General features: G+C 42.8%; 1 protein-coding gene across 1 annotated transcript in view; it reads right to left on the bottom strand.

The window, feature by feature from the left end:
- The window catches only part of LOC147666738 (sodium-dependent phosphate transport protein 2A-like), a 149882-nt gene that overhangs the window by 125881 nt on the left and 11331 nt on the right, over nucleotides 1–12670 (bottom strand). The window contains exons 3-5 of the mRNA XM_086948912.1: nucleotides 8348–8481; nucleotides 5781–5969; nucleotides 4719–4847 (exon numbers count right to left, since the gene is read on the bottom strand). Coding sequence (XP_086805038.1) covers nucleotides 4719–4847; nucleotides 5781–5969; nucleotides 8348–8471 — 442 coding nt within the window. The 5' untranslated portion in view covers nucleotides 8472–8481. The remainder of the gene's footprint in view (nucleotides 1–4718; nucleotides 4848–5780; nucleotides 5970–8347; nucleotides 8482–12670) is intronic.

The raw sequence follows: 12670 nt of genomic DNA, 5'->3' as shown, positions 1-12670 counted from the left end.
ACCAGAGAAGGGTATTTCCTGCGTCGAAAGGAGGGAGCTTCGGCTAAGTAGGCCACGGACTAAGTTGAATCTCAGAACGGTGACCTAAACACAACCAAGGGTTACCGGGAGAGAAGCTAAACGAAGTCTGTGGTTCTGCCCGCTACCGAGCCCCTTGAAGATGATGGAAGCGCCAGACAAGAAGATGATGGAAGCGCCAGATAAGAAGATGATGGAAGCAACAGGAAATACCCACTATAGAAATCCAAAGACTGATAATTTGCACAAATCAAAGACAATCGCCCTCTTTATTGTCTTCCTCTTCTGCCTCCTCCTCATGACCTCCTTCTGGCTTCTGGAGGAAAGCACACCGGCTCATGAGGCATTGCTGCCCACTGCACAACCGACCCCCATGAAAGAGCATCACCTAATCTCCCTGTCGCCTCAGCTCCGAGAAAGGCGCAGGGAATTTTGGAACAATTCCTTCGTGCAACTGTTGCACCAACACAACCTTGCTGCAAATGCTACGAACTGCTGGATCTGCGGGTTGCTCCCGCATGCCACTGGACACTCCATCCCCTTCATCCCTTCTCCTTTCTCAGTTCACGGCTCCTGCCTCGCCTGGTTGATCCTCATGCAAGAGAGCCACAAGGACAACGCCACTTCCAGCCAGACAGTGTCGCACTTCTACTCTGGGTTCTGGCTGAACAAAACCGGAAAGACCTCTGCTCCCCTGTGTCCTGTGCTCACAGGCGCCACCTTCCTTAAAGACATTCCAGCCAAAGAACGTGTCGAAGTACAGGTACTCCACAACCCAGCTAGATCCACCTTCTCTCATCTGCGAAAACAAACTACCGCCACTCTGACTGTGGCTCTGTCTGTTATCAATGTCACAGGTCTTGTGTGTCTCGAAGGCCAGGGAACACAGCTGGTGGGTCACAGTTCCTGCCGAATCATCAGACCATTGGACTCAGTTGACCCCCCTTCCTTTGTTGCTTCTCCAAATATGTACTTTGTGTGTGGCACCAAAGCCTACACCTGGCTCCCGAAAGGTTGGAAGGGTATCTGCTACATTGCCTTCATTCTCCCCCCCACGTATGTAGCCCCTGCTAACCATCACCGGCAGAGGCGTGCAGATGACATTGGACAAGCCGACTCCACTGGAGCTCAGTTCTTGGATGCAGCAAAGGGACTCGTTCCCCTGTGGGGCCCAATGGCAAACAGCCGCGCTATCCGACACCTGACCCAGGCAGTAGAAACAACGATCAACATCACGGCTGGCATCCTCGCTAACAACACGGCTGAGCTTCAGGCGGTCCGCCTTGTGGCCCTTCAAAACCGCCTTGTTCTGGATGTGGTCCTGGCCGATCGAGGAGGAGCATGCCGCATCATCGGATCTAGCTGCTGCACCTACGTGCCAGATAACTCGCCTTCAGTCTACAAGGCAATTGAACACCTCCACAGACTTTCCTCAGAGGTTCACCAAGAACAAGAAGGATGGTCGCTTGGGAGCTGGTTTTGGGACACTTTGAAGGACTGGGGTTGGAGGTTGCTTTCCTTTGTACTGATACCTGTTGTGATATTATGTGGGTGTTGTTTAGGTATCCAATGTCTGCCATCTTTGTGCAGCTTTGTTTCTAACTGTATGTGCCCAAAGACTTTGGACTTCCGAAATGGGCACATGAGCCCCCTCTATGAAGTAGAAATACGTGGCCTTATGGGGATAAATCCGAACTGACAAGTTGGCGAGACATGTTAAAAGGGAGGACTGTGGAATTTTAGTTTACGAGCTGAACATCATCTGTGCCAGCTTGTCACCCACGTACAACGTGCACGACAGCCATTTTAGGTATCATGGTCTCCCTGTCCACGATCGATCGCCAGTGCGCTCCTCTGACCCTGCAAGCATCCTCCGCGCACCCTGGCTCCCCCTCCCTACCTCACATGAGCATAACCCTTCTCCTCCTGCATGACCCTGTCCTTGGGAGTCATGCCCGCGCCTGACCAGCACCTCCTCTCCTTCCATGAATACCCCTCTGTTGATAAGCCATCCCTCCGCGCTCGATTGTCCACGCGGCATGAATACCACTCCTTTGATGACCCCTTCCCCCGTGTCCGACTGTCCACACAGGTCCGAGGCCATCGCCTAAGCCGGGAGATATCATTTACTGCCCCTTATTGTATGGAGTCGCTCCTCTTCAAAGGACACACTGTTGATCCTGGCCTCCCCACCCCATGGGAGGCAATCAGGCGCACACATCCTAAGAATCAGCGGAACACTCAGCCGTGTGATAGCCCCCTCCTGTTATCAGCAGGGTGAGGACCTCTATTGTGGATGTATGTGGGGGTGGGCTTGACGCGAGGATTATGGGGACGTCATTTCATAAGTTTAAAGAGTCTTTTATGCAATAAAGAATGCTCACATGTCATAAACCAGGGTATAAGAGGCCAGGCCTCAGAGAAGCTGTTAGAGCACCTCGAGACGATACCTTGTTGTCAGATCTGATGTGTTCTGCTCCGTCGGAATAAAACTTCTGTTTCCTGCCTTCTGGTCTCCGGCGCCTGCCTCATTGCTTGGTAATTTGAATGGTACAAGGGCGGTTAGCGCCGGGCAAATCTTGAAAAAGGTCATAGCCCTACCCTTTTTCCACATATATATATATATATATATATATATATATATATATATATATATAACAGCCATCTTTAATCAAATTATGTGTTAATATAATAACTTTTTTGTAGTTTCTTTTTATTTACATTTTTCAAACACTTTAACAACAAACCGCAGACAACAGTGACCCTTGACAATGAGAAAGTAGAGATCAAATGGTCTACTAAAAGAGCACACAAACATACCCCTCTCATGTTGCCAAACAACAGAAGACCCCAAACAAGCTTCCAGAGGAGCTCCACCATCACACAGGTGATTCTCCTCATAAAAGGCCATCAGATCCCCTCCCCAGACTGCCACCATCTCGACCATATTTTCAAATATTTAGTGGGGCAGCCACAAGCCTTGTAGACACTCTCCTGGGCTTGTGAGCATCGGTCCATCCCCGTAGACCACTCCTTGATGGAGGGGGTGGGGGTTGGCGCTTCTCCGTTTTCTTGAATGTCGCATTTAACCATCAACAAAACTAAGCCGCACAAGAGTATTGCAGCTTCAATCACCATTCCACCTATCTATTATCTTCAACAACACAACTTTGTGGTCTGCGGGGAGAGCATTGCCCACCATGCACTCATGTGTTGTGGCCCAATAGTGAAATGTAAGAGGACAATCTGCGCAGAAACGTGCCCTATGTACTCCCACATCAAGCAAGGGAGGGCACTCTACCCATCTACCACAACCTAGTGGCGTGAAAATATTCCCAGTGCAGGTTCTTACATTGAATTAATCAAAGCTGTGCCAATATGGCCAGGACACGCTGCGTCATCTGGACCTCAACCCAATCCTCCTCCTCATGAGTTCTCAGGTCTCTCTCCCATTTTTCCTGCAGGGTCTAAAAGGGATCTGGGGAGTTAATAACAAGGGGTGTATGCCCAAGAGATACCCTTATTTTCAGTTTGTGTCATCATTACCTGTGCCTCCAATGAGTGGAACTCAGGCACATCAATCAGGGCATCTCTTTGCCTATCCTGGGCATGCTTGAGTAGGATTTAATTTTAATGCAGTCTAGAAATACCCATGGGAAGACACGAAACACAAGTCAACAAGTTTAGCTGAAAGATAAAATTGGCTTTTAATTTTAGATTACAACAATAGAAAAGGTAGAAAATGAACGGATAATATTGTCTAACACGTGTTACATAACCAACTGGGGATTATTTTAATAATAAATAATTGCATGAGAGAATCTATAGGGACTACGAGAACAAAGATCAACTCTTGAATACAAGTGCTTAAACATTAAATATAATGAAATGTATATTTCTCTTTGTTATCTGAACTGTAGTTAAGGTTTTTAGCTAAACTGGCTTGACTATGTTTCATGTGCAGTAATGGTCTTTGTTCCAAGCTACGTATCAGGGTGGCAGGATTCACTTGAACAATGATACCAAGTGGACCGATATCAGAGCCAGAAGATGTCCCAAGCTCCCTCTCTGAGAACCCCTCTCTGTGTCTTCTAGGTTTGCAGAGCCCCAGAGCTCACAGACAGAATGTCTTAATTTTGCAGACTGCAATTGCTACAATGACAAATTTATGATTAAGAAAATTCTTCCCTACCCTGTAATTGGGTAAAATATAAATTTGAGACCACATGGTCATATAAACCGCCTCCCCTGTAACAACAACACCATCGGATTCCGAAGAGTTTGAATGCAAGCAGGCCAGCTAAGGGCATGTCAGAAGCCCGTAGAAAATGCATGTGAATAATTGAGGAGGGTGAGAACAAATTTACGTTTTTTCACCTAGATCTAATACTTTACTAGATACTTCAGCGAAATGGTATACTTTTTAGATGCTGAATTCCAATATTGCCTTTAGGGGCACTATATGTATGTACTAGGTACTGCACTCTATACCATATGACTTTTGACTACCAGAAACCCCTGGAAGAGTACAACCGTCATAGTTCACCTACCACAACTTTCCAAACAGCGACTAACACGTTTAACTGGTAAGAGCATGCTGCAGGTCAGTGTCCTTGGGGTCCACGACTGTTCTCAATATTCAAGACCAGAATGGAAGAGCACAGACAAAGCAAAGGCCTCAGCGCTTGAGTATGGCTTACCTCCAGCCAGTTGGAAGGCTGAGCTGAGAATATCCAGTGAGCAGACGAACAGATAGAGAAACCCAAAAAGGAGTGGGATTTTCATGAGGGAGACGCACATGGACCGAAGCTTCGCACATGGTCCAATCTCTGAGGAAGATGAGAAAAGTGAGACATGAGCTAGATATGCCTTTGGAGCAACTTATGCGCTGATTCCACTGTTGAGGCAACCACATGTGGATACAGATTTGAACAATGAAGAAGTGTACTGTGCGGACAATTTGCGGTTAAATGTAGGCAAGGCATATGTGTTGTGGTTCAGTTGAAGAGCTTCCTTGTTTGTCGTGAGTTTGCTATTAGGAAGGTCTCTGTTCTGTGAGCCATTGGGCGCAGACAGTGTTTTAAAGGTGAACTGGAGGCAGTTCTGTTTTTTGTAGATTGGCTATAAGGAAATATGAGGGTGACGTTTAAGTGGAATTGTCTATGTGTTCAGGGGTTTCTGTGGCCAGATTTATGTGTTGTGGCTAAGGAGAAGACCTTCTGTTGTACATTACATGGGGGTAGGTGTATGTGATGTGAATTGGTTAGTGGCAGGTAAATGCATTGTGTGTTTGGGCCAAGGTGAAGAGTTGTGAATTATGTAGGATCAGGTTCATCCTTCATGACATGGGATATCTGGGTGCAGGCTTGTGTGATATTGTTTGATGTGTATATGAGCTGGCTGAGGAGGGCTCTGTGTCTTAAAATGAGGCAGTCAGGCCTCTCTATATTTTTTTGATGGATGCAAAGTTTCGGTTAACAAACTGGTTAAACATCTGTTTTATGATATTATTGTGTACCAGGTCAATGTGTGGTGATTTACTTAACTGGCATGGCTTTTGGCTGTATATTAACTGAAGAATAGAGCACTATGCTGAGAGTTACATGAAGCCTGTGTTCCTTGAGTTTGTTGTATGCAGGCCTCTGTCTCATGAATTTGAAGGCTCTGAACAGCCAGTTCATTTTGCTTAGTTTTGTGAAAGACTTGCTTTGTTCTGTTTAGTATTTTTAGGTGGGCTAGCTGTGTCATCACACCTCACTTACCAGCCTTCTCTAGATGCTCCAGACCAGGTTTCGGATTCTGCCACACAGACAGCACATCAAGGTCCAACGGTTCCACCCGGTCCATCCGCTGACCTGGTGAGCCTGGGCACAGATACCCGAGGTCTGTATGGCCAACTGTTGCAATGGTCGGGAGAGGATAACCTCTGGTTACTGGTGTCCTGTGCATGCCTAGAGGAGTACAGGGCATTCATTAATGCGGACTTCTCAACTACTGTCCTAACAAAATCAATCAGCATTTAGGGAAAAGGGAAATTGTTTAGGGAAGAGCAATGAAGTTTGTGAGAGTAGATTTATAGAAGGGCATCCACACTGTTCCATACTCATCCTCTCAGAGACAGTGAGGAATGGCCACAGAAATCTGTGTGGAAGTTGTTCTGTGTAACATCTTCCTATATCACATTGCAAGGAGACTGAATGACACAATTTGTCTTTTCCTGACATCCTGAAAACAGAAATTGATGGAGGGAATTGTTTCGATATTCTGTACTCCAGGCAGAATCCCATTACCCAACTTTTGCTCACTGTTCCATGGAGTCCCTGTCTGCAATGGCACAAAGAGCCAAATCGCAATGGCATTGAATGCTGCCTGAGAAATTGCCAATCCCTCAAGTTATTTCAAGTATTTCCATCCAATACTTTTTGCTATTCTCAGTGTTTACGACATACACTAGGATCCTCGATTTGGACACTCTACATGGACGAGATGAGCAGGGCTAGACTGACCATACAGGTACAGGGAAAAACTGGTAGTTTGGAGAACTAGGAAGAGGTCTGGTGCAGCGGCCAGGGCAACTGACTCCGGAACACCGGGGCTCACGATTCCATCCCCGGCACCAGAGGCAGGTTAGCCAAGCACCATTTGACTCTGGGCAATAGCTCCCTTATTCTTCCAGTCAACCCCAGGGCCTTTACACTCTCTGGTACTTGTTCGCACATTACAAATACTGGATTTAATTTAATTTTCATTTCATGTCAGAACAGTCTACTGCTTTCAGCTAGATGGGTTCAAGGACTATTTAAGGGAAAGTGAAGGAACTGCACAGGTACATTTCTGGCTTACGGTAGAAGCATCCCAGTACCTCAAGAATATAAGGAAGGGAGTCAAATGTTATTGTGGTAGATAAAACTTTTTGGTGTGTGGATGGAAATAAAGGGTCACATTTCAAACTTGAAGGTACAAGGTGATGAATGTCTGGAGACTGACATAACCATGAAACAACAGTCATCAAGGGTGGATCCCTAGAGCAGCCACCAGAGTTGATTGTTGGTCCTGTGTAGATGTGGACGCCCCTTGGGATGGGTCACAACCATTGTATTGTATTGTACAGTAATTGCATTTATATAGCACTTACTACCCTTGGCGAGGCGTCAAAGTACTTTTTCGGTGAGTAGCACACTACTCCGGAACCCATAAAGGATTAGTGGTGAATTAGTATGGTGAAAGATGAACGTAATTTGAGTGGTAGATATGTTAGTCAGTTGTTAGGATTGAGAAGGGTAGTGAAGATATAAAAGAAGGAAAAAGGGTTGCATTTATATAGTGCTTGCTACTCCTGGTGGGGTTGTTGAAGCGCTTTTTTGGCGAGTGGCATGCTACTCCGGAATCTAAAAAGTATTTGTCGTGAATTAGTATAGTATCTGATTGTGGATCTATGGAATACCTCCAACAATAAAAATACCCAAAGGATGAATACTACAATCTAGTTTGATTCATTTTACTAAACACGGGCAAAGAACACAGGAAGAGCACTCCGTATCTCTTAACGCTTGAGTCATTTGTATGAGGACATATAGTGATAATGTATCACTCTCATGGGACCAATATATTGGGCTGCTCTTGTATAGTTATTTATGGAAAAGGACTTAAAGTGCAACCTAACACCACTTTGTTAGCCTTGTACCAGAATGATCAAAGACATTTAGATTTTTCTTAGATCAATTAGTTAAAAGCATGTAACCACGAAAATGAATCTAGTAGGAACAACATGAAAAGTGCAAACATTCAATTCCCACGGGTGTTGAGGACAGAGTGACGACAGTAGCTGACTAGCCTTCCTAATCGGCATTTAGACCCCGCAGCTCCTCAGGGAATAGGCTTGTGTAGAACATGGCCAGTTCGGTCCTGCTTAAAATTCCCAGTCCAAGGCAATGGTCAAAATATTTAAATTTGTAAGAAAGACATTCAGAGATAACCAGATTTTTCTTAGATCAGCTAATTAAAATCAGATGATCAAGAGCATTATTCTCACAGGACAACATAAAAAGTGCACTAAACAAAATATATTCTGTAAAAGCATGCAGAATACAACTGTTTGGCTTTAAAAGAAAACGTACTTTGGATGACTGAAGCAATACAGTATTGGTGAATATCACCACCTAAATTAGTATACAGATTTCTAAATTGTACGCAATTACAATTTTTTCCTAAAAAGTAGTAAAACAACAAACAAGAGCCATCTTGCTTATTCCTCCAGCTTTTGCCTTCATCAGCATATATGTTCACTGTTTAATTAATATCACAGTACCAGAAACTCAATATTTCTTACCATTGTAGCCTGGAGAACAACCCGGTTGCCCACCATGAAGCACTCTGCTAACTCCAACTCCTCTCACCCCCAGATGAATGCTAGATATAGGTGGTCCGTAACGCGTTTCTCCGTAGGATGTCATCCCCCTGCAACTAGAAACATACACAGATCTCATGTGATCGGCCTGCTCACATTGGTCGTGTTACATTGTCATGTTAACAAGGAGGCCCTGGTTGGCTCTCTACTTTACGCATCAGCGATACGAAAAAAAAAGTTACCTGAAAGTTTTCTCGTGGTCACCTTAACTTGCCTATGCTGCAAATGGGCCCAAAGCTATTAAATACATTTGGACATGTTATGTTATGTTATGTTATGTTATTTATTCTTTTGTATAGCGCGCGGCTACTCAAAAAGAGTGTCCCGGCGCTTTTTGGAAAAGGAGGGCTGCAACACAATAACATAACACCGTTAAAAAGAAAAGGACAGACATCTGAGACTTTTGTGAGACTGAGTTCATAGGTCAAATGTAGGTTGTGGGCATGCACATGTCAATATGCGAGACTATTATTGGCAGGTTCTCTGATAGTTCGAAAGAGGAGATACTGTGGTATTTAACTTAACAAGCATCATGCCAGAGGGTATGCAGACGGTAGAGTAGGCAGAGGAAACATTGGTAGCAGAGTTAGTAAGAAAGAGAATATTTGTGGCAGAAGAAAGGTGGTAGGAGTGCGTGTCATTGAAAATTAAACACTGGTATCAAGATACTTGGGTGATGGAGGACACGCTCATGGATTATAGCCCCTTAGTGGCAAAGCAAAAATCATCCGAGCATTGCAAAGAAAATCTTAAAACTCTTCCTGCAAAACACTACAAACTCCAAAACCAAACAATACAATCTTTATTAATAAAATTCGAGAAACATGCCTACAAAGCACTGCGAAAAATACTACAAGGAATCGGCTTGTTGAACTTGCAAACTACACAGAGAATCCTACAATCAAAAACACTCTACACAAAACCATGGAAACGCTGCCCAGAAAAATATACAGTTTATGCATAGAAAAACAGTAAATTATATGTAAAACGACCATAACTACAGCACAGAAAATCAACTCTACAAATGAACCCTGAAACAAAGCATACAACTTATTAGTGAAAACACTCCAATCTTTCCATGCCAAATTTATACACTCTGCTAACAAAGTTGATTCATATGAAATTCTAAAAACTTGACTTAGCCAACTAACAAACTATGTAAAAAAACATCCAATATAAAAAACAATGTTGCCCATAAAAGTACTAAAATAATCTTTAAATGAAACAAGCTACATAGAAAGTCTACAAAGAATTGTACAAACATGTCGTACCCTCCCTATTAAGCCAAATAAAATCAGCACAAAAACAAATGTTACCACTGAAACAACAATCTGCCTATCAAGCTATCAAACAATTGCAAATAAAAAACAACAAACTATAAAATAAAAGATACTCCACAAAATATATCAAGTACGATCTATAAATCCTGAAATGTTGCCATTAAAATGTATACATTACCCATCAAATCAAAACACTACTCACATAAAATTATTATAACCTGCCAACAAATTAACACGCTTTTCCCATAGAACAGTATTTGCTGGCCATAGAACCAGCAAATTTGGTGTACCACAAGACTGATAGGAAAAACACAAAAGAACCAACTGAGAAAACAATTCATTTTCCAACGAAACCATAAAACCTCCCATATTTCCTACAGAATACCCATAAAAATGAAATCCCTCTCCCTATAAAACACATTTTGTCAATAAAATTGACACACCAGTCCTACAAACCTAGCACACTGTCCCTGTAAAACCAACACACAGTCTCTCCAAAACCAGAAAACACGTCAAATAAAACGCACATGGTCAGCTGATTAGCCAACAAACTATGCGGTATGAAGCCATTAAGCCCTGTCAATTCATTCAATATACAACCAATAAAACAACACAGTCTCTCTATAAACTTAACACACTGTCCATAAAACCAAAAACACTGCCCATGAAACTTATAAATTATCCATATTAAACCAAGAGGCTTTACACAAACAATGAACAAATGTCATTCATAAAACCAACAAACGGCCCATAAAACCAACTCATTCTGCTGGAGAAGATAACAAATGCTTCTTGGCAAATAAACATACTCTACCCATACAACTATTTAACATTACACATCAAACAACATGGTCTGTGAACAAAATGAACTAATCACACGCACAAAACCAAAAAACTCAGACTAAAAGCAGTCCATAAATTCAACAAATCCAGAAGTAAAGCCCATCTAGGTCTGAAAAGGCCAGCACAGAAAGAAACGCCCTGAGTAAACTTTTGTAATATGTGTAGAGCATTCATTTAAAATGCTTCAATCCACAAGTGATACCTACTTGATATATTCTCAGAGAAACAGAAACATGAGCAAAACACATGTCCGCTGCAAGCTGCCTCCTGATGAGAGCCCCGGCATTTATTTTTTTTACAAATTAACCACTGACAATACTGTTAAACATAGTTTAGAAATTCCCTGCCTATCACACACATACATACACCTTCACAAACCCAGGACAAGTGTATAATGCTAAAAGATTATCAAGGGTAGAATATTCATGAACAAAATATCGAAAGGTACTTGCATATACAGAACTATAGATTTGCTATGCCTAATTCCACGTTTACATACCTTGAAGATATATATTGCCAATCGTTGTATATGTAGAGTTAGGTCTAGAAAATCCGGACTTACTTACCTGGCTATACATTATTCTCCCTATTTTGCCTTCAATATTGAATCCCATTGATTTTCTGGTATTGATGATCAGGTTGAAAACCACTGGAAAGTCACAGTGCTCTATTTCTTTCAGGGTGGCCTCCGGTAACAGAATTCACTCAAAATTAACCTCAAAAGCCCCAGTGACTACGGCACAGTCTCGCTCAATAAGAATGTTTGAACTCACCTTCACGAAGCATGATTTCTTACTAACTAAGTTTATCCTTCCTTACGTACTACTATTGCTCTGGATGCCAGTCCATGTCCATTAAGAATATACACCAGTGTACCGGATTATAAAGATTGTGTCCCTAGGAATTATCACCTATGGGACTGACATTTCTGGTGTGACCGTAGAACCTGGCTTCTTCGACCTTTGAGAACAAGACTCGTGATGCTCAATACCACTGCACTCTTATCATCTTTTTGGCCTTGAAAAAGTCTCAAAAGAGACAAAACACGTGTCGGCAGGACAAGCTGGAAATAATTTTAAATGATTATGAAATGAAAGATTTGAAGTCTAACGCCTGACTCTGGATCCATATTTTGGAAAATCTATCTCTTATTAATGAACTATATTCTACAAACTTATGATTATTACTTGGATCATTACATAGCTCGTGAGGGTGCTTGATTAATGCCTGTTTTCTGCTTGATACTTAACATTAGCGAAAAATCCCTTTTTGCTAATTTAACACTCCTGGTGGTGGGTGTTTAACAGGATAACAGTGCACCTCACACTAAGAACTGTTTATAAGTGACAATACACGTATACGTGTTTAGAGAATTGTATTACTCATATGTGCTGACGTTTTCTAATTTTTGAGAAACACTACCACCACAATCCCGTCTTGCAGTCTCGCTCAATGTCAGGAAAGTTCACTCTAAATTCACCTCTACTTCATTGGCTTCAAAGTTCTCAACTTTTTATGTTCACATATATTCTTGGTATTGAGTCACCCCAAGTGCCACTCATTCATGCCCTTGAATAGTTTCCAATTGGCGGGCAGGGGGAACAGTCAGAGTCGCTTGGCATTCTAATTTGTTCTGCTCCCCATGGATGCTGTGGCTGCCTCATTGGACAATCAGTGAGTTGCTGAATCCTGGGTGACCCTGAATTTGGCAGATATTGGGCAAAGTGTTGGATGTCGTCTGTGTCAGTGACTTGGGTACTGATCCACCATCAGAGATTTACTATGTGTTCGCACAGACTCAAAACAATGTCAATCGCATTGCAGGTCAGCTTTCGAACACTACTGTTTTAGAACCAAAAGTTGACCCTTGCTTATTGCCAAACTAATTTGTGTCATGAAGGGATAACCCTCTGCTAATTCCTTCAAAATGGAGCATGTCTAGAGTGGATTTAGAAACTCTCTGCAACCAGCCTTAGTGACATAGGATCTGGGTAAGTGAGTCCACAGGCGCATGGCCAGATCTAGATGGTCAACTGGAGGAACTTTCACCATACTTGACCTCCCCAGTCATGCCAAGGTTCTGGGATAATAGCCATCCAATGAGGACATTGGACTGGACCAA

The sequence above is a fragment of the Lissotriton vulgaris genome, unplaced genomic scaffold (assembly GCF_964263255.1).
Source record: "Lissotriton vulgaris unplaced genomic scaffold, aLisVul1.2 SCAFFOLD_610, whole genome shotgun sequence".
NCBI classification, from domain to species: Eukaryota; Metazoa; Chordata; class Amphibia; order Caudata; family Salamandridae; genus Lissotriton; species Lissotriton vulgaris.
This window is presented reverse-complemented; position numbering and strand designations above follow the sequence as displayed.